This window comes from Girardinichthys multiradiatus, chromosome 24, assembly GCF_021462225.1.
Source record: "Girardinichthys multiradiatus isolate DD_20200921_A chromosome 24, DD_fGirMul_XY1, whole genome shotgun sequence".
NCBI classification, from domain to species: domain Eukaryota; kingdom Metazoa; phylum Chordata; class Actinopteri; order Cyprinodontiformes; family Goodeidae; genus Girardinichthys; species Girardinichthys multiradiatus.
In genome coordinates this window covers 8494666-8518320 of record NC_061816.1, presented here as the reverse complement: position 1 = coordinate 8518320, position 23655 = coordinate 8494666, and the positions used below count along the sequence as shown (strand labels likewise).

The window sequence follows — 23655 nt, the reverse complement described above, 5'->3', positions numbered from 1 at the left end:
GTGGTTTGCCTATCCTTCGCAGGCACACATAATTTGCATAATGTGCAAATAGGCTGTGTTAGGTCTTGAGGCTCACCGTTAGCATTTGGATAGAACCTAAAATATGCCCAAATAACCGACTTAGCATTCTTTTTGGGCACCAAATTGCTGTCTGACTCTGCCATGTTTTTGGCACCAAGATTTTTTTTTTTTTGATGACATAATTGCGCCCGCCCCATCAGCCGATTGGATCGTCTATTGGCGATAGCCAGTGACCTCGATCTTACGATCAGAAAATAGGGCGATTTCCCATCCCTAAACCCCCTTTAGACAAATGGTTTGGAAATAAATATTCTTCCCAACTTTCATATATTTGTAATACTTATCTAAACCTACAAAATACTGAAACCCAATTCAATCTTTCACAGACTGCATAAAAACCCTGGGAGAGGGACCAATGGATTGGCAAACACATGGACATACAGACTGATGGACACACGTGGATAAATGGACAGACAAATGGATAAGACACAGATTGAAGGAGAGACAGATGGTTGGACGTATGGACCTAAGAACAAAGGCATGGATAGATGAAGAGACGGATGGATGATAGGTCACTGTGGTTTTCTTTACATCCACAAACCTAACTTCTAGATAAGCTCACAGAACCAGAACAACTAGTGAAAAAAAAACCTTTCCTTTATCAAGTTTGCTAACAACTTAAAACAACAGACACTTATTGCCAGGAATTGTTTAATAGTCACCTTTGATTGCTCTTGTTTTTGACGATAAAAGATAACGAGTTCTATATATTTTTTAATTAAATTATTTTTTATGTATTTCTTTAATCATAAGAATGATAAACCATTGAAACAACTGAGGGAAAAGTTACAGAAACCCCGAGGCGGTTATGAAATCATTCCAACAGTGTAAAAAAAAATGTTAGTCTCTTCAACGCCCCTTTTCAAATACCCCTTATTCTTTTTCCCATAATTCCATGTTAGAAAGTCATTTTTGTTGGAGAAAGTATGTAATCATATGGTTACTATGTACATTTCTACAGTTCTATAGAAAAATATACCAGTAATAACCCAAATTGTTTTCAGCAATTAGCCATTTTACCACCGGATGTGGCAAAAGAACGACTTCCGGTTTCTTCGTGGGGATTTTAGGAAGTGTGTGGAAGTAGGTCTGTTGCATGCTTTTGTCCCATTTCCAAAAAGAACCGTTGCTTTTGTCATTAAGGGGTTTCCAGCAGGTAAAAAATTAAAAAGAGATGTCGACCATATTGACATACGGGGAGCTGATTGGATCAGATTCAATAAAATGATGTTGTAATAAAATAGTACAAGTTGTCTGTGAAAGAAGAGTCAATTAACTCGCATAAAACTCTTCAAATTTAAAGTTAAATTAAACACCATTCACAAAAGTTTTCCCACTTTGCTTCTGGACCCTCTAGCTCCAACACCGGGTTAACTGGGTTTTACAAAGCTGCTCTGAACAACAATCAACAGCATTCGCGGCTTCACAAAATAGTTACAGTAAGCGCATCTTGCTTGCTGAGGATCTTTGCTGGGGGAGCTGTTTAAAGAACCCGCAGGCTAATGTTAGCTTGTTTCCTCGCTGGGTTGTGGGCATGTTCCGGTAGATATAGGCTCATAACATGTTCTGTTTTTGATTCCAATTATTCGTGTGGGAGAGAAACAAAAAAAAAAAACGTACCGACAGAATTGTTCTGCTCCAGAACCAGAAGTCCGGTTCCCGTCGCAGTTAGAGATCGGTGTGCTAACAACATGCTGCTGCGTTCAGGTCTCTGCCAGACGGTCTGAGGAACAGAATTAGGATTTTGCTCAGTTAACTTTTAAACTACGTAGGAAAACCAACTGGTTTTGGCAGGCCAGCTCACCTGCCTGTCCACCGTGTATTCTTGTTTATGGCAGCAGCCTCCTATCCGGTTGGCCCAACATGTTTTCAGTTCAGTTTTATTAATAAAAGGTTTAATTCTTAAAATAACATTTTACCCGTTTAACTGAGGCTGTGTCCTCTCCGGGGCATTTCTCTGAAGTGTCCACAGGTGGAGCTCATCAGGTCACTCCAGGCAGCACCTGCACCTTTCCAAGTGGTGCGTTTGCTGCTTCGGGACATTTGAGCACCCCTATGCCAACACATTGTTTACCAGTCAAGATTAGTCCGAAATAAAGTATTCATTTTAACATTACTCCCATCACTTAGTATGCCCATAATCCGTGTGGATTAAAGCGGTAATTTTAGCCCATAGAAAACCTTACCTTAATTATTGCATCTAAACTGTGCGGTCTTCATCACAGTAGTCCATAACGCTTTCCTGCAAAGAGCTTGCTGCTTCTTTCTTCCTTCTTCCGATCTAAAACACCTGCCAGGAGATGTTTTCCTTCCCAGCAGCTACCAGTTCATAATCACCCCATGTTTTGCTGTTCAGACATTTCACAGCTGAAATTAAGCAGTGGGTTCAACTTCCCCAGATGGATGGCAGAGACTGGTAGATGGCTACAAGCATGTCACTAAAGCTATTAGAGCTACTAGAAGGTAGGGTGTCCTGACCTTTTCCTCAGAATACATATATTTGTTGACGTCTTTAGTTTAAAGAGTAAAACAAGGTTCATTTTGTTGTTTAAGTGCGATAAAACAACTTTTTCTACCTAATGGTAGGTGATAATGACCTAATCCATACATTTTAACAGTTCTTTATAATACAAAACACAGATTAATAAAATGATAAAAGACAACTCATCACTCTCTTCTACCAGGACATGTTTATTTACAGCGGCAAAATGATACGAGTCACAAGTGTTCCACAGGTACATACAGAAAAACATCTATAGTTCCCACCTTCTGCACAATTGACACTCCGCAGGGACAGTCCAGGGGTCAAGGGAGGGGGGGCATGGGGACAAAGAGGACACATAATGTACACTAAGCTCAAACACGTCTGTTTAACCCCTGACAGAATCAAAGGGATTGAGGTTTGGTGGAGGAAACGAGGAGAGAGTGGGTTTAGACTCATATTCAAATACAAAAGGAACATGAACAAACTGTATAGCCTCCAGGCACTGTGCTCCAGTATTTACAGTGACCATTAACAGGCAGCAGAACCACTCCATGGCAGGAACCATCCACGTGAGATATGCAGGTACATGTTTTTGCAGTGAGAAAACAAAGCCGGCGCTTTACGGGTTTCAGATAAAAGCCATCGCAGTCTGAGAGGCGGCGAGCAGCGGTGGGCTCACAGACACAGGCTGCAGCCGGGGGGGATTAATCACTGTCGAGAACTACATAGTGATGTTCTACTCATAGGAGCTCAGTCCCATCCCCACCGTGATAAAACAAAAGAGAGGATCATTCGCAGCGTTCACACCTGGTATGCGGTCATCATTAAAATGACCTGCAGAGCTGCATGATGCCTCTCACAAACAAAATAAAGCAACAGTAATAAAATAAATCCTGGAACTGCAGCTCAGTCTGATTTTTAGGTCATTAAGTTCAGATTTGGTTCCACTGGGAGATTTTTACTAAAACCAAAATGTGCACACACTGGTGGACTTACAGTACTGTACGTGCAGATACATTCAACAGACATAGATGCAACCTGAAGTGTACTCACTCACACACGCATGTATGCACACACACACACACACACACACACACACACACACACACACACACACGTGATGATGCATTTCACTCCATTAGAGCCAGATCTCTGAAGCCAGTCGCTTTACCTTTGAGTTCCTACACTTTTGTCAAGTAGCTGTTTCAGAATTTACCACACTCAATTTCCCAGAGTTCCCAGTCTGTTAACAGACGTTTAACATAAAATACCAGGAATCAATGGAACACATGTCTACAGAGGGACAGGATTCATACATGGAAGCTGGAAAAACAAAAGACAGGAAGGAAGGAAGGACACAACGTAGGAAGGTAGGACACAAGAAAAAAGGACAAATTAAAGGAAGGGATATAGGACAGAAGGAAGGAAAGAAATGTAAGAAAAGACCAAAGGATGGGATAGGAAACAAGTAAGGAAGAGTGTTAGGATACAAGAAAGAAAAGAATGAATGAATTAACAATGAAGAACAAGTAAGGAAGGAAGGACAGATGGAAGAGTGGTATCACACAAGGAAGAATGGAGGGAAGAAAAGAAGGACACAAACAAGAACGGGTGGGACACAAGGAATCAAGAAATGACATGAGGAAAAAAATTAAGGAAGGAAACAAAGAAAGAAGAACAATGGGATAGGAAATAAAGTCTGGAAATACAAATATTTTTTCATATTCTTATGTTCTTTGTCAAGGTTTATCCAGACCTGGAAAATACTGAAACCTAATCCCATCATTTCCCAGAACGTGTAGGAACCCTGTTAGTTTGATCCGAGTATCAGCACCACCCAACATCTATCTGTATACATCTGTACAGGTCCAGTGTGGCCGACTACAATCCACAGTCCAACGACTAACCCACGGTTCCCCAATTTCACAGCATCACAATAAAGAGTCGACACATTCTCAGGCGCAAAAAGCAGCAAAGTCACAATCAGAAACTGATTTCATGGAGCGAGCCGTACAAAAGCATCGCACCACAGAAAGGGAACAAGGAGGGAAAAAAATAAAAATAAAGAAAAGGCACATTAATGCCGTAATTACTGCCTCAGTTGAAATGCCGTGAAATAGCCTCAGGGCATGGGGTTTCCTTAAGGGAGGGCAAATGAGTGGGAAAAGCAATATTACACCAGCACTGAACTTTGGACCTGAACACAACGGAGAGAGAAGAGGAAGGAGGAAATAAATCTACTCATCTGGGGGATGTTAACAACAAAAGCCAAGCCTTTTGCATTGTGGAAAAAATGACATCCTTTTTTAATATATTTACATAAAAGCTCTGTAAAATATCCGTTTTTTCACCTATGTACAACACACAACGACATCAGAGAGAGTCAGAAACAGAAAAGGGTTTTTCTTGTTCAAAATAAACGCATGTCAGGCAGATCTGGGACAGGAATAAGGAAAAACATGTTTCCTTCACATGTCTCCATGCTTTGGGTGATAATATCCACTGCTTTCTTTTCCTATACAGATCCAAAACCTTAACGTATACTTGACAAGCCCTCATTTGAACTTTTATGTGCATTATTTGACTTTTTTTTTCTGAAAATCCTGCCGGCATGGAACAAACTGAAGCTACATTTGCATCTGATTAGCTTGAAATCCAGCTTGGCTATTAAAGGCATAAAGCGGTTTTTGTAGTGACAACATCCAAAGCATGGAAACACTACGTCCGCACCTTTATTCTCCACTTAGGACTGTGTAACATTTAAAAAACAAATCAATATGGAGGCTATAACACCGTTTAACCATCCTAAACCTCACGTGGGCTTTGATAAAACACAATAAAAAGGATATTCTGAGGAATTTCATAAAAGAGCTGATAAAACGAGACAGAAAAAGGCAGAAAATAAAATAAAATACAATCATTAATCAACAAGAGCCTCCTACTGAATCCGTGTATGTGGGAACATAATGCATTCTGGATGTCAAAAAGGTTGATCCTTTCTTCCTGTCTGCTCTCTTTTGATTTTATTTACACATGCCTTTCATTCGGGCATCGATATAAACAGATATAGTATTTTACTCCACTATTTTCCAGTGTTTTCACTTTTCTGGGGGGTTTGGTCTCGTGATCCGAATGTTCTTTTGGTGGCGAGGGGGACCGACCCATTTTTCTTTACCTTTACATTTTATTTTTTTTTGCTTTTTACGCCTTGCTGTCGTCTGGCTTTATGTGGAGGCTGTTGTCACTGTGCACCTTGATTTCAATCGTATCCGGCTTGAGAGACTCTTTGCCATTTTCTTCCTTCAGCGGCAGCTTCCTGCAGTGAAGAGAAGACGCAGAGAAGACAGAAAGGCATGTGAGATTCATGGTGTTTTTACCTCTCGCAACGAGAAACTATGGCCACAGCTGAGGTTCTGGGGAAATGTGTTTTTATCAAGCGCAAACACTAAATGCTGAGTAAAACAGGACTAAAATGTGCACATAAGAGAGCCTTATTCTTATTTTTTTTGTAAAAGCCAGTGGGGATATTAAGTATAACAGCCTTTCCACAGTTGCACAAAAGGGTAATAGAAAGATTGGTAGATTAGGAATATTCGTGCTTCTCTTTGATCTGAATGGTTGGAAATCAGTTTATCAGCTTGTAGATGTTTGACCAAAAGAAGACCTAGGAGCAGTTCAGCACCCAGGAAAACTGTCTGAGGAAACAGGGTCATGCAATCTTGTACTCCTGACTTTTTCCCAATTTACAATTGAAACAGGCCAAACTGTCCTCAGTTATGAAAACTCATTATTGGTCTCTTTTCTCTTCTTTGCAGCTACATCTTAGCTGCTGAAAATAAGTTGGTGCCAAGATGTAAAAAGTGATTGTTAAGTTATGATGCTGCTAAAACCTCATATATTTGATGTAAATACAGTGTATAACCGTGTGGTCTGAGTCTTTTTCTAACGCTCTGCACAGTTACTTCCCAAAGATGACAAAATTTGGTCCAATGGAGTTAGGAAGGTACTACTGATATCTATTGCAACTTGGTCATTTTGACCCCCCCCCCAAACTAAATTAAGGGGGAAACTTGTTGAGCGTTTTGTATTGCTGGAGACAGCAGTGTTGCAAGGGTGATCAGACGATGAGATCCAGGTGACGAGGGCTCACCCCTTCAGGTACCACCAGAGTTCTCACTGGTAAACTCCCCATGAAAAGGATAGAGAGGGTGACCAGATGGCTGCACTGGAGACCTACCTTGATCATGAAGGAAACTGGAGGCTAAAGCTGAGTCTCCAGTTGCATCTACTGACCAAACCATCAATGATCCTTCTACTGTTTACCCACAGAAACCCATTCATGACTTTACTTCCTCTAAATAATCAACCATGATCGGCCTGAAGATCTCGCTAAACACAAATGTAGCAACAGGTAGTATGTACAAAGCAAAGCTAATGTGTCCTGAATTGTTTTAGATGTTTTAGCTCATTTACCTGGTTACTTCCAAACTTGTTCAATGGGAACATTCTGAAAATTATGGTTCCAAAAGTCAGAACTGAACTAGGATAGAAAGATCTTGGAGGTTTCAACATCTGATGCTCCAAGAATCCAGATTTTTTCTTGATGCAACTTTCCAGAGGTCCCAGGCTCTTTACCTTAAACTTTAAAATACAAAATGGTGAAGTGATGAAGTTATGGTAGCTGGCAGGGTTTAAATATGAAACCTGGAGAACATTAGAGGAAGGAAGGAGAAGAGAGAAAGATGAAGGACACAAAGAAGGAAAGAAAAGAAGAATGGATAGGACACATGGAAGAAGTGGAGCTAGGACACAAGGAAGGAGGAAAAGACACGAGGGAACGAACAGAAAAAATCAGAAATATTTATTCACACTTTTCTTCTTCCATACTTCTGCAAACCTGATAAATAATAAACTCAAATTCCATACCTTTTCAGACTGGGAATACTGAATCTTCAATCTGAACAGCATCTACCAAACTGAGTTTAAATCCTTGGAGAAACTTCGGAAGGTGAACTGTGAGTGTTCCCAGGTATGTTTTTTATGAAATCTTTACGTAATTTCCTCATCTGTTTTGTGAACCTTGTACCATGCTGCTGCTATGTTGGACAGGCCTGGCTTAGAAAGGCAATCTGTGACCTCTCAATACCTCAAACCTGGTTAAAGAAATGAAATGACTGAACTGGATATCCGTCCAACAGAAAATGATGTCTGTACAGTGTTCATCGCGTCACTGAGGTCTCAAACTAGGGTCCAAATACTTTGATGCTGTTCTATGAAGGACTGATTGTAGCTTAAAGAAAGGTAATGTTAAAGCCGTCATAAAGATTTGAAGGCAAGACGTTTTACACAGTGTTTAAACTTCAGAGTAGCTGCAAAATGTAATACAGATGCAACCGTCTTATTAAAGTTTAAAACAAGCTCTGGTGATTGTTCTTCCTCTACTGAGTCGCTACACTTTGCTCTAATATTTTACTCCTTTGTTAACTTAAATGCCATTATAGCTACTGGCCCACTTTCCATTAGCTTTTAGTTGGATTCATTTAGAGCAGGAAGAAAAGAGCAGAACACACCTATGAAGCGATGTCTGGTTTCTCAGAAACAAATTCTTGCTTTATTCTTCTGTGTCTTTCTCTGAGTAATGCAGCCCAAGGACGTCACCACTTCATCTTTGCGATAATGTGCTCAAATGACCGCAAACAGCTGAAACCATACATCTTTAGAAAGACATAAAACGTGTTTGTTCCCACTGTCTGACATTAAATCAAAATAAAAGTTTCCTGGTTCAGGTCAGTTAGGAATACCAACATTGTTTCTATTTGCTAAATGCCAGAATAATGAGAGAAATTACTTTTTTAAATCATGGCTTTGTAAGCTTCTGCTAGAACAATCTATGACATCTGAGCTACATGAAGGCACTGTTTGTTATTTTAAGGCAACACCTTGAAAACAATGATTCCTTGAGTGACACTATTGAAAAATCCAAAGAAATATGTGGAACCACAATTTTGGTTCATCTATGGGTACAAAGGAGTCCTACAATGGCAAGGGCTTAAAGGTCACTCAGAGAGGAAGAAGCCATTACTCCAAAATCAGCATCACATGCTAGATTACAGTTTGCAAATGCACTCTGGGATGAAGGACATAGTTTTCATCAGACCACGTCCTGTGGTCTGATGAAACTAAAACTGAAACTAAAATGGCCATCGTTACATCTGTTAGAAAAAGGGGGTATTGTCTCAAGGCCCAGTTATGTGAGTTCTGTCAGGAGGAATGGGCCAGAATTCCTGCAAACCTTTGTGAGAAGCTTGTGGAAGGATATCCTAAATGCATGATGTAAGTCCAACAGTTTAACAGGCCGATCTATGAAATACTAAGGAAACTAAGGTATGTAAGCTTCTGAATTTGAAGAAAGTTTTAAAAGTTCTCTAAAAATGGTTTCATCGTTTTGGCTAACTGAAACAATCGTGTAATAACTTAAAACTGGAAAATCTGGAGAGAAAATGGTTCCATGTTTTTGTTGCTTATGTGGATTTCCAGAAATGTATTTTTGTGTAATGATGCACATTTCTATTCCAGTTTTAAATGGTTGACTTTGGCTGTTTGAGAAAAACGTAATAAATCCTCTGAAGTCATTCCAGGTGGCCTATTGTTTTTCTGCTCAGTGTAGCAGGTCAGTGGGATAACACATGTCTATAAACCATATCCAGTTTGCTTCTTATTGCCTTTTAAATCACTAAAGCCTAACCAAGAAGCACTAAGAAATGGATAAGAAAATAAAAATCTGTACATTTATATTATGAATTGTTACATTTTTTACTTCAAACCCAAAGTGTTGGACTTCAACCCTTTCTTCCCATATCTCTTACACTGCCCCCTTTACATGCTGCTTCATATTTATTAACGTAAATCAATAAGAACCTCAAGCTTTTACCTGCCTTCACATCAACACTGCACTTCTGCCTCACATTTTGATCCCTCGTTGCTGGTTTTCCTGATCTAATCTTTAAACAAGGACTGGGTCACATGCACTGAAAGCTGAAACAGCCCAGCTCTCTGTCAGCCTGCTGATATGTGTATCAGCCCACCGGCAGATCAGTATTAACACACTTTAGCTGAGGGCTACTCATTTGCTGAGTTAACAAGGTCGCAGTGCTTTTTATTCTGACGCCCCTCCTGGTAATCTTTCAGGACTCGTCTGTCACCTTGAATCAGAAACCATCCATCAACTCATGCTTCTGACTGAAAATGCAGCTCAATCTGCCCAGTCAGCTATAAAACAAAAAGAAAAAAAAGGATTTCATGGTATTATTTACTCTGGCGGAATACCATAAATTCATCATTAATCAACATTATTTACCTGTATTTTATGTCAGGATTACAGTTGGTTATTATTATAGATATAAGATGAGATATGACGTCAATATGTGAACATGTCCTGCTAATTTTTAACTGGGTATGGGTCGGGGCTGCGGGGTCCCCACCAACAGTGGGGGAACCAATGGGGAGATTACCCCTCTCCCCATTTTAATGCACTTTAGTCATCCACACTCCCCTTTACAAAGTGACAATAACAAAGACATATCTATACATTTGCACTCTAACATATGTAGTGGACACAGTTGGCAGCTGCCGCATGACATCGGCTGCCAGTGTGGACCCCCATATGGGGTGAGATAGCATGTAAGTTGTGGGTGGCGGCTGTGTGGGCAACTCTGCATAGTGTGGGTACCCTGGTGTGGGGATGATGGTTGGTAGCAGGGTGGGTGTAATGACCTGTTTGGTGGTGTCTCTGTTTTCCTTGTCAGGATAGCTTCTCTGTGTGGGTGTGCCCTGGTGGCTGTCTGGGGGAGTTGTCCTAGTGTCTTGTGGCCTGATTCTCAATAAATGACTAGCGTGGCGGGGGCCTGGATCCTGCTCAGGGATACCTGGAGGACTTGGAGAAGTGAGGGGGCTTTGTCCTGTGTGGTCTACAGTCTGTGGCACCCCATAGGGTAATCTGGTAAATTAAATATAATAGATAAGCAAGAAAAAACACTAAGTACTTCACCAATGATTATATAACGACAGTCTTTAGAAGAAAGCAGATAAAATGTCGGGGGGCTCTGCAGTTTTTCCACAGCTGGGTTGAACCTACTGCTGGAAGATACAGAAAGGAACTTCTCAGTATAGTTTGTTCTGTGATGAACGGCTTTAATAATTATTTTTAAATGGTTTAAAAAATTAAAAGTCTAGCTTCTGACATAGTATGTGTTTCAATATAAACTTAAAGAACAAAACATTAATAACAACTAATGAGATCTATTGTCAAAAACTGTCAAACTAAACACTGATTTCCCTTAAGAACATGCAGGACTTCACGGATTAATAATGACACTTCCTCAACTAACAATATATTGATGTTAAAATCCCATTTGCAACATTGTTTAAATGAGCAGATATGCTTGAGTACAACCAGAAAATACCGTGAATCAAGTCTACACTACTGTTTGGGAGCTTTTCTCCATTTTGTAAATAATGGTGGTCCCACATACTGCCGTTAGGCCGCTTATATCGTCTGTCCTGAATTTGTTGTTTATGTTTTCTTTTGCTCGATTAATTGAAGGTCCCTTATTTTGGTGCCCGACATTAGCTTGATGACGTTAACATGTCAATCTTAAATGCATTAAAGCCAGTGAGTGCTAGTACTGCTGATCAGTTTCATCCTTTTAAAGCCTCAAACCCTTACAACAACATTTTAAATGCTGCATTTTTTGAACTCCAGAGCCACATATATTCAGATTTAGTGAACTTAGTTTATTCTGCATTCTTTTTTTCATTTGATCCAATGGTCTTATTAAAGGAAATCAATCCTTCTTCTCTTTAGAAACTTGTGAGATTGAAGTTTATATAAGAGTTTAGCTGGAAACACAATAAGGGTTGATGAATCAGTTTAATATCTGGGAAGTCCTTTTGGGAAAAGTGTTTCACATGCTGTGAATTAACTAAGAAAAAACAGGCACAAAGCTACAGCTCCACAGAGTTCACCACAGGGGTGAACTTTGATATTTTCAGCCTTCATTAACACAAGTTTTTATTTATGCAAGCAGTTAATAGTGGATTTTTTGAGCCACTCTGTGTCAGAACAGAAATACAGTCGAACCGCCATGCTGGACATTTACTGGACTCCAGGGGAGTTGTCTAGCGAACCAGATCATGAATGTAAAACAGTGACCCTGTGTGATACTGTACCTAATAAGCCCAAATATTGCAACTGGCTACAGGGGGTTTCCCTTTGGTTGATTGGTGGATGCTGGAGTGGCTGCAGAGTAGAGCCAATTTCATGTCTCATTAGCTTCATGCAAACCCAGATTGGACTTCAGATGGCGAGGTGTCCTCAGATCATGGAAAAATGGTTTGCCTCTTGCTGTTTCCACCTTCTTGAATGTAAATCAACAGAAAATGTATTTGCTGAACCGACATATCAGTAAAGTTAGGCATCAAAACTTTCTTTAACTGAGGTTGTGAAATGAGAGGTTTAACTTGTAACCAGACTGCCTTTTAATATTTCAATACATTTATAAGATTTTAGGTCTTTTGAAGTTTTTCTTAACAAATTAACAACTTCTTTCTTAGCTTTATTACATTTATATTCCTTTGAACATCTGGTCTCTAGCAGAGCAAATGCAGATTATAACGTGAGAATATCAACTATTACACATTAAACAGGATAATATCACAGCTACGCATCTATCATAGATTGGGAGGATGACACAATATACTCCATTTAGTATAAACCAATCCTTCCTTTACAGCAACACTGAAAGGACCTGTCACTATCATCATCATCATCATCATTTGACTTAGCTCAACTTCTCTTGCTGTAGCTACAGTCTAATATTTACTGCTGTTTAAGTGTTTTTTTAAAAGTACATAGCTAGAGTGATGCTCAAAGGTTCGGGTTAAATATAGCCAGTGATTAACCAGCTGATTAACTGTAATTTCCTCCCAAAAAAATACCTCCAAACTGTAACAGTTAACCTTTACCTTTGAGAGTGTGACAGTATGTAGAGGAACTGGGAAGATATTGCTGAGGTGCTCTGCATTTCTGGCCGACTGCTGGACGTGAAGGTTTGAAGAAAGGTTTTATGAAGTTGCAGTGGCAGTTAACAGGGTTGAACACTAGTCCAACTTAGTGGCTCCAGTGCAAACACACCCATACACAAAAAACAGCTTATTAATGTGTGAATGTAAGGGTTAATGTTGCTACATGACTGTAATAAGTCATTGCTTGAAAATACAGATTTTGTTTAGGAGAAATTTCATCCCTTCTTCACCTCTACAACAGCCATCAATGCCATCTAAACACATTAGATTAATACACTACTTCTGTGCACAAACGCTATCAGACGTTACATTAGTGTCAAAGCAACGCTAAGGTACTGTAACTGGGTCTTGACAAGCAGTTGAATGTGCTGGCAGGGCCAGCAGCAGCTGGTGAGATATAATAACGGTTATGCACATGTATATTTCTAATCTCTAAGCTTGTTATTGACACCAAAGCACAACCAGGGTAGCTTGTTCTTTCCTCATCTGATGCTAATTAAGCACATGGCCACTGACTGCAGCACACAAAGGCAGACTGCAGTGCCTGTTTCTTACAGTTAAATTAATTTTAGCAGGCCCCCAAGCTGCAGAAAGGCTCACGTTTTGTTTACACTATTATGTGTTTCTTTACAAGCTGTCTTATTATTTCAGGTAGGATCCAGGGTCTTATTCAGGGGATTGAAGGCTCATTTTCTTCTCACAGAGATTCGCCACCTCCTTGTTTTATGAGTCTAAAATATAAACAAATGAGTCCATTCAACTGGCCAAATATATTATAGATATGCAGCACGCAATTATTGTTCGGCCTGTAAGTTTAGGTGGACGGCCTTGTCTTGGTTGATTTACAGTTGCGCCATACTCTTTCCATTTCCAGATGATGGATTGAATAGTACTCTGTGAGATGTTCAAAGCTTGGGAAATCTTTTTAAACTTCCTCACAACATTATCCCTGACCTGTCTGATGTGTTCCTTGGACTTCATGATGCTCTTTGCTCCCCAATATTCTCTTAACCAACCTCGGAGGCCATCACAGAGCAGCTTTATTTGTACTGAAATTAGATTAGACACAGGTGGACTCTATTTAGTCATTAGCAATCATCAGGTAATTCCTAGGCAATTGGTTGCACTCAGAGTAAAGGGGGGGGGAATACTTTTGCACAACACACGTTACAGTTTTACATAAAAAAAAAAAAAGAAAAAAGAAATCATGTATAATGTTCGATCCACTTCACAATTGTATCCACTTTGTGTTGGTTTTTTGCACAAAATTCCAATAAAATATATTCACGTTTATGGTTGTAATGTGACAATATGTGGAAAAGTTCAAGGGGTATGAATACTTTTACAAGCCACTGTATATTTCTAACCCTGACAAAGGCAGGTGCGTTCACTCCAAATCCTATTAGTTCCTCAACATGACTGGATTTCCACTCGCTTTGTTTGCTCAGGGGTTTAGCAGCTCAAGAGTTTGAAATTAAAGTGCGTTCTAGTTGTCAACACCACTAACTGTCTTATCTCTATGAAGTCAGGCCAAATCCAGCTTCTCTGTATTTCTGTAATAAAAAATGATAGTGCCTGCATAGAAAAAAAAACATGAATCCAGCAAAAAATAAAATGTTTTTAAAAAAAAGGCCATCTGCTGCAAACTCCAAAAATTAATTGCAAATGTTTTATGAAAACCAATTAGATAAAACACAGCAGTAACCTTTTAATTTGTCATCAAGCAAGAAGCAGCAATTCCTCTGACAGAATTTAAAAACAACTAAGCAAATAATTAACAGAAAAGCAACCATAATTTTCTCTATTTTAAATGCTTGTCTTTTCCCACTTTATGTTTCAGATAATGAGTGGGTTTGTTGAGTATATTTTGCTCACTATTATTCCTCAGGTGAGCATGGAGACATGTAAAGGTCTGGCTTCCTCCAAGTCAAACATGTCTGCCATAAATCCTTCAACCTGAGCAAACAGAGATATGCAGAACCACCCTGTCTCAGCAGAACCACCCTGTCGTACAGTCCACTTTGTTCAACAGCTACTGTTTTGTTTCTGAGCATGAACATATCAGCACCAAACTAGCAGTTTGATGTAAACGTCAGCACCAAACTTCAGGATCTTTGCCAAGAGCCCACTTAAGGGCCAAGAAGGATAAAAAGCTATTCCTCTATTTGCAGGTTGGAGATGGATTTGCCACCAGCAGACTACTAAAAACACCAGGGATCAAACTGTTAACAACATTTACCATAATGCCTCGTGTTTAGCCTATAATCAACTTTATGTTTTATCCCTGGATTATGATCCAAAATAAATCTGACCACTGACTCCTTGAGACAATTAAAGCCATAGTAAACTTTCCTAACTAACTTAGCTTCAGCCAACAGGTATCCAGACTGAAAGATACTAAAAGATGCCCAACACATCCTGAGTCTCAGGTTGGTCCAGACGAACATTTTCTAAATTACTTTTTATCAAACCTTAATGATGACTCCATTAATCAGTGTTGGGCGGTAACGATGGAAAGCCCAGGTCTCTGAAAAGAGAGAGAATATTACCTAAAGTACAATTTACAATAAGTCGAAACTGTTTAGCTGTTGAAAAATTTTAAACTCTTCTGCTGTTATTAATGCAGAATTATTTTCTCTGCACTGATCCCTACTGTTCAGGTGAGGTACTGCAGTAAAACAACCCCCAGTGTGTGCGTCTTCTCTTGCATTAACATCTTCCCTGTTAACTATTTTATAGGCTTTGGTGTAAAAAAATGGTCTGCTATTATAAATGATCCGTTAATTTATCCATCCATCCATCAGATTAAGCAACCATCCATCCATCCGATTAACCATCCATCCATCCATCCGATTAACCATCCATCCGATTAACCATCCATCCATCCATCCGATTAACCATCCATCCATCCATCCATCCGATTAACCATCCATCCATCCATCCATCCATCAGATTATCCATCCATCCATCAGATTAAGCATCCATCCATCCATCCGATTAACCATCCATCCATCCATCCATCCATCCGATTAACCATCCATCCATCCATACATCCAATTATCCATCCATCCATCCGATTATCCATCCATCCATCCGATTATCCATCCATCCATCCATCCATCAAATTAACCATCCATCCATCCATCCATCAGATTAACCATCCATCCATCAGATTAACCATCCATCCATCCATCCATCCGATTAACCATCCATCCATCCATCCATCCGTCAGATTATCCATCCATCCATCAGATTAAGCATCCATCCATCCATCCGATTAACCATCCATCCATCCATCCGATTAACCATCCATCCATCCATCCATCCGTCAGATTATCCATCCATCCATCAGATTAAGCATCCATCCATCCATCCGATTAACCATCCATCCATCCATCCGATTAACCATCCATCCATCCATCCGATTAACCATCCATCCGATTAACCATCCATCCATCCATCCATCCATCCGATTAACCATCCATCCATCCATACATCCAATTATCCATCCATCCATCCGATTATCCATCCATCCGATTATCCATCCATCCATCCATCCATCCATCAAATTAACCATCCATCCATCCATCCATCAGATTAACCATCCATCCATCAGATTAACCATCCATCCATCCATCCATCCGATTATCCATCCATCCATCAGATTAAGCATCCATCCATCCATCAGATTAAGCAACCATCCATCCATCCGATTAACCATCCATCCATCCATCCGATTAACCATCCATCCGATTAACCATCCATCCATCCGATTAACCATCCATCCATCCGATTAACCATCCATCCATCCATCCGATTAACCATCCATCCGATTAACCATCCATCCGATTAACCATCCAGCCATCCATACATCCGATTATCCATCCATCCATCCATCCATCAGATTAACCATCCATCCATCCATCAGATTAACCATCCATCCATCCATTCATCCATCCATCAGATTAACCATCCATCCATCCATCAGATTAAGCATCCATCCATCCATCCGATTAACCATCCATCCATCCATCCGATTAACCATCCATCCATCCATCCATCCATCCGATTAACCATCCATCCATCCATCCGATTATCCATCCATCCATCCGATTATCCATCCATCCATCCATCCGATTATCCATCCATCCATCCATCCGATTATCCATCCATCCATCCATCAGATTAACCATCCATCCATCCATCCATCCATCAGATTAACCATCCATCCATCCATCCATCAGATTAACCATCCATCCATCCATCCATCCATCCATCAGATTAACCATCCATCCATCAGATTAACCATCCATCCATCCATCGGATTAACCATCCATCCATCAGATTAACCATCCATACATCCATCAGATTAACCATCCATCCATCCATCCATCCATCAGATTAACCATCCATCCATCCATCAGATTAACCATCCATCCATCCATCAGATTAACCATCCATCCATCCATCCATCAGATTAACCATCCATCCATCCATCCATCAGATTAACCATCCATCCATCCATCCATCAGATTAACCATCCATCCATCCATCCATCAGATTAACCATCCATCCATCCATCCATCCATCCATCCGATTAACCATCCATCCATCCATCCGATTAACCATCCATCCATCCATCCATTCATCCATCCATCAGATTAACCATCCATCCATCCATCCGATTAAGCATCCATCCATCCATCCGATTAACCATCCATCCATCCATCCGATTAACCATCCATCCATCCATCCATCCATCCGATTAACCATCCATCCATCCATCCGATTATCCATCCATCCATCCGATTATCCATCCATCCATCCATCAGATTAACCATCCATCCATCCATCCATCCATCAGATTAACCATCCATCCATCCATCCATCAGATTAACCATCCATCCATCCATCCATCCATCCATCCATCAGATTAACCATCCATCCATCAGATTAACCATCCATCCATCCATCAGATTAACCATCCATACATCCATCAGATTAACCATCCATCCATCCATCCATCCATCAGATTAACCATCCATCCATCCATCAGATTAACCATCCATCCATCCATCAGATTAACCATCCATCCATCCATCCATCAGATTAACCATCCATCCATCCATCCATCAGATTAACCATCCATCCATCCATCCATCAGATTAACCATCCATCCATCCATCCATCCATCCATCCGATTAACCATCCATCCATCCATCCGATTAACCATCCATCCATCCATCCATCAGATTAACCATCCATCCATCCATCCATCAGATTAACCATCCATCCATCCATCCATCAGATTAACCATCCATCCATCCATCCATCCATCAGATTAACCATCCATCCATCCATCCATCCATCAGATTAACCATCCATCCATCCATCCATCCATCCATCCATCCGATTAACCATCCATCCATCCATCCATCCATCCGATTAACCATCCATCCATCCATCCGATTAACCATCCATCCATCCATCCGATTAACCATCCATCCATCCATCCGATTATCCATCCATCCATTCATCCGATTATCCATCCATCCATCCATCCATCCGATTATCCATCCATCCATCCATCCATCAGATTAACCATCCATCCATCCATCCATCCATCAGATTAACCATCCATCCATCCATCCATCCATCCATCCATCCGATTAACCATCCATCCATCCATCCATCCGATTAACCATCTATCCATCCGATTAACCATCCGATTAACCATCCATCCATCCATCCGATTAACCATCCATCCATCCATCCGATTAACCATCCATCCATCCATCCATCCGATTAACCATCCATCCATCCATCCATCCATCAGATTAACCATCCATCCATCCATCAGATTAACCATCCATCCGTCCATCCATCCATCCATCAGATTAACCATCCATCCATCCATCCATCAGATTAACCATCCATCCATCAGATTAACCATCCATCCATCCATCCATCCATCAGATTAACCATCCATCCATCCATCCATCCATCAGATTAACCATCCATCCATCCATCCATCCATCAGATTAACCATCCATCCATCCATCCATCCATCAGATTAACCATCCATCCATCCATCCATCCATCAGATTAACCATCCATCCATCCATCCATCAGATTAACCATCCATCCATCCATCCATCCGATTAACCATCCATCCATCCATCCATCCATCCGATTAACCATCCATCCATCCATCCATCCATCCGATTAACCATCCATCCATCCATCCATCCATCCATCCATCCATCCATCCATCCATCCATCCATCCTCCTTTCTTAATCTTTGTTCCACTCTGTTTTTTGTACAGCCGATATTTAAACCCTGACCACTGATCAAATTATCATCTGATAATATCAGATTACCATCCATCCATCCATCCATCCATCCATCCATCCATCCATCCATCCATCCATCCATCCAATAAAGGGAACACATAAACAACACAATATAACTCCAAGTGAATCAAACTTCTGTTGTGCAAATGAAATAGACAACAGGGGGAAATCTTTGGCGATTATCAAGAAACATTCAATAAAGGAGTGGTTCTGCAGGTGGGGACCACAGACCACTTCTCAGTACCTATGCTTTCTGGCTGATGTTTTGGTCACTTTTGAATGTTGGTGGTGCTTTCACACTCGTGGTAGCATGAGACGGACTCTACAACCCACACAAGTGGCTCAGGTAGTGCAGCTCATCCAGGATGGCACATCAATGTGAGCTGTGGCAAGAAGGTTTGCTGTGTCTGTCAGCGTAGTGTCCAGAGCCTGGAGGTGCTACCAGGAGACAGGCCAGTACACCAGGAGACGTGGAGGAGGCCGTAGGAGGGCAACAACCCAGCAGCAGGACCGCTATCCCGCCTTTGTGCAAGGAGGAACAGGAGGAGCACTGCCAGAGCCCTGCAAAATGACCTCCAGCAGGCCACAAATGTGCATGTGTCTGCACAAACGTTAGAAACCGACTCCATAAGGATGGTATGAGGGCCCGACGTCCACAAATGGGGGTCGTGCTCACATCCCAACACCGTGCAGGATGCTTGGCATTTGCCACAGAACACCAGGAATCGCAAATTCGCCACTGGCGCCCTGTGCTCTTCACAGATGAAAGCAGGTCCACACTGAGCACATGTGACAGACGTGACAGAGTCTGGAGACACCGTGGAGAGCGATCTGCTGTCTGCAACATCCTTCAGCATGACCGGTTTCGCAGTGGGTCAGTAATGGTGTGGGAAGGCATTTCTTTGGAGGGCTGCACAGCCCTCCATGTGCTCGCCAGAGGTAGCCTGACTGCCATTAGGTACCGAGATGAGATCCTCAGACCCCTTGTGAGACCATATGCTGGTGCGGTTGGCCCTGGGTTCCTCCTAATGCAGGACAATGCTAGACCTCATGTGGCTGGAGTGTGTCAGCAGTTCCTGCAAGATGAAGACATTGAACCATGGACTGGCCCGCCCGTTCCCCAGACCTGAATCTGATTGAGCACATCTGGAACATCATGTCTCGCTCCATCCACCAACGTCACGTTGCACCACAGACTGTCCAGGAGTTGGCGGATGCTTTAGTCCAAGTCTGGGAGGAGATCCCTCAGGAGACCATCCACCATCTCATCAAGAGCATGCCCAGGCGTTGTAGGGAGGTCATAGAGGCACGTAGAGGCCACACACAATACTGAGCCTCACTTTGACTTGTTTTAAGGACATTACATCAAAGTTGGATCAGCCTGTAGTGTGTTTTTCCACTTTAATTTTGTGTGTGACTCCAAATCCAGGCCTCCATTGGTTAATAAATTTGATTTCCATTGATGATTTTTGTGTGATTTTGTTGTCAGCACATTCAACTTTGTACAGAACAAAGTATCCAATGAGAATATTTCAGTCAGATCTAGGATGTGTTATTTGAGTGTTCCCTTTATTTTTTTGAGCAGTGTATTTCAGAATTTTTACATGAAAAATATTGAGGAACGCTGAGAAGAATAAAGTTATTGTGGTGGTCTGTTACAATAAAAAAACAAGAGGAGATGAGTTACACCAAGGATGACCGAGGAACATGGCAGAGCAATGGAGGAAGCAAAGCTGAAAGTTCATTGTAGAGAACCTGGGACCTTGGAAAGTTAAGTTTTCTTGCTCAATGCTAGATGTTGTTTTTCTTGCTTAGACAGCTAAGTACGCTGGTGGGCTTATTTGTAAATAAATAATAATAACAGGGCAATTTCAATCTGAAGCTGTGCACCTTTTCTGCAACCACTACAATTTAAATAAATATTGATCAGTACCTATTTTCCTTTGAGGCTGTTTACTGGCTTTTTATGATCACCTCTGCAACAGTTCTAGAGCTTTAAGCCTGTGTTTAGAAGTTTGCATGTCAGATTTTTAAAAGGCATCAAGAAGTCAGACAGTCTGCAGAAACACTATAATGTAGGATTGAGAGGCTTTATATAGAGGGCATGAGACATAAAACATCACAAGAAAATATAACAGAAAGAATATCAACATTTTAAGAATATGGGTACACAAACATTGCAAAACAGAATAGACAGAATGACAATATTTTAAGTTCATGTTCAGAGTTGCTATTTATCTGCATCTATGCCCTGTTAAACAAACACCACGCTTGCTTGTATGGAGCGTTTGCATCGCTCTGCTGTCACACAGACACTCTGTTCACGCAGTCTGAGCAGCCAGTCACTTGGTGACTCAGCAAAAGACAAAGTCCCCTCCCTGCTCCTCCTCCTCCTCCTCTCATACTGGCAGCATAAAAAACAAAAACGGCTCTGCTGAGGCCAACAAATCCGACACTGTGGGCGCCATCTCGGACGACCTGGCTTTGTCTGGTTCCCTGTGCAAAACAGCGGGGCTGATTCTGAAAATCGCCTCTGAGTTGTGAATTTAAGGATGGGTGGGCTTCTACGCTGCATGCTGTACGTTGAGAAGCAGCAAAGCAAGAGTGCGTGTTCTATTACACAAACAGCTCATGCAGCGATACTCTTGTCTACAACATTTGCATTGCAAGCATAACATAATACAGAGGTACTAAAAGTAATGCGTGAGCTACAGACTACTGAAACACCACCACACAGTATTATGAGCATGCAGACACTGAATGCATGCAAATGAGAGGAGAGGACTCACGGCACATTGTATGAAAGGCACAGACGTTAGTGAGAAAGACATAATCAGAGACATACTGTGGTTGAAAGGGTGGTGGGGCGGCTGTTGTAGGTGTACCTACAGTAAACGGTAAAAAGAAGTCTCCTTTGCTCATTCATAGCAAATAAAGGAGGATTATATGCTTACAATGACATGAAAGGCATTGTCAAAATTGTTACAATTTGTGACACTTGATTAAACTGACTGCAGATTTTCCGTGAGTATTAATGCCCAAAGTATTAAGCTGCTCAAAGAGTTTCTACAGATTTTCATTCATCCCTTCAGATCTTTTAAGTTTGTTGATACACCCACAGCAGATGTTCCAAGCATGAAGGACCTGGTGACTTGCAAACATCAACCCTGTTGCTACAGTAATTCAAACAATTGATTCAGGATTTCAAGAAACACAACACAAGAAAGCGGATACTCACAGGTAGGCCGCCTTGCCTTCTTCCATTTCTTTGCCCTTGCCGCTAGTGGCCGTTTTCTTGCTGCAGAGCGTGCGTGTGATGCACATGAGGAGGCCGCAGTGACGCAGGAAGAAGCAGCTGACGTCCACCAGCACGAGGAGCAGCAGAAGTGCTCCCAAACCGAGACCCACCACCGCGCCGAGCCCCAAGCCGCTGAACAGGGATTCTGCTAAGGCAGGGAAATGGACACGGAGACATACAACACACAATGACAACACACTTGTTAGCAATTTGAGTTTGTAGTGCACATAAACACATTTAATTTGAACTTTCACCTACAGTAATGTTTTTTTTTTCACCCACATCAATTCAAAATATTCTTGTGGACTATAGGTCCAGTAGTAAACCTCTCCAATGTGTCTGGTGTAAAAGAAACTCCAAAGCTTTGAAATAAGCTTGGTTAATGGCAACTTTGAATATCAAATAAAGTCAGTCAGTCATTTTCTACCGCTTATTCCATAGTGTTAAAGTCAATTGTTTTATGAATTAATTATTGTTAAAAATAAATGTTTTTGTCTTGAATTGGGTAGATCAAAAAACCTTGGAGGTTTAAACATTGCGCTCATAAAGTTTTAATTGGTTGCTGGTCTCCATTAGCTCGCCTATGGCTTCTAAAGAAAGTGGATCTTTCTTCTAGCCCAACTCAGAATTGATGCAAAGACCATGTGACAGTGGAAACACAAAGTACTTTGTGGCAAAGCAAGAACTAGCACCAGTTTACCACTGGATCCAGATTTGTTTGAAAAAAAAAAAACACTATTTATTGACATTTTTGGTCTTTGTCTGGTCTCAAGAAAATATTCAGGAAAAGTCATAGTAATAATATTCATTGCTGGCTGTCGAAAGTGACATTATCACAAGTCCACCTCCGATTGGCTGATCAATCCCTCCTGATGGCTCCTCCCCCATGAAGTGAGTGAGAGCTGGGGCCCTACTCAGTCAGAGAAGAAAACACCAGCAAACCTTCCTTGAAGCCTTTACGGACCGGGTAAGAGTCAGAACTGATCCCTCCTGTGAGTTTTACTTATGATAATGTACTTTCTTTGTTACATTTGTCAGGTTATTTTAGGATTCCAATTTCTCTGCATAGACCTAGGCTGTTTATCCAACATCTTTTAGTACTTTCTTAAGCATGTCACCAGGTTCCTAATGCAGACATCCAAATCCAGTGTCAGAAGAAATCAGTCCAGCTTGCAAGCTCTGAGTTGATCAGGCTGCATTAGCAGAAAAGGTTGACTGTCCCTCTGGCCAAGAGAGACAGAAGTGATGAATCCCATGCCTGCAGAACTCCATAAGAGGTACAACAGCGCATTTGACTAAAGTAAAGCACTCCTTTCCAGTTCTCTCTCTGGCAGTTCTGCAGTTGAAAACTGAA

At 41.1% G+C, this 23655-nt stretch overlaps 1 protein-coding gene across 2 annotated transcripts in view; it reads right to left on the bottom strand.

The window, feature by feature from the left end:
- Nucleotides 1-2752: 2752 nt before the first annotated feature.
- Nucleotides 2753-23655, bottom strand: part of LOC124861374 (neural cell adhesion molecule 2-like) — a 715631-nt gene continuing 694728 nt past the window's right edge. Inside the window, exons 20-22 of one of the 2 annotated variants that reach the window (XM_047355064.1) lie at nucleotides 22242-22449; nucleotides 21849-21888; nucleotides 2753-5882 (exon numbers count right to left, since the gene is read on the bottom strand). In XM_047355064.1, the coding sequence (XP_047211020.1) occupies nucleotides 5826-5882; nucleotides 21849-21888; nucleotides 22242-22449 (305 nt within the window). In that variant the 3' untranslated portion in view covers nucleotides 2753-5825. The remainder of the gene's footprint in view (nucleotides 5883-21848; nucleotides 21889-22241; nucleotides 22450-23655) is intronic. The other variant, XM_047355063.1, reaches the window with a different exon arrangement.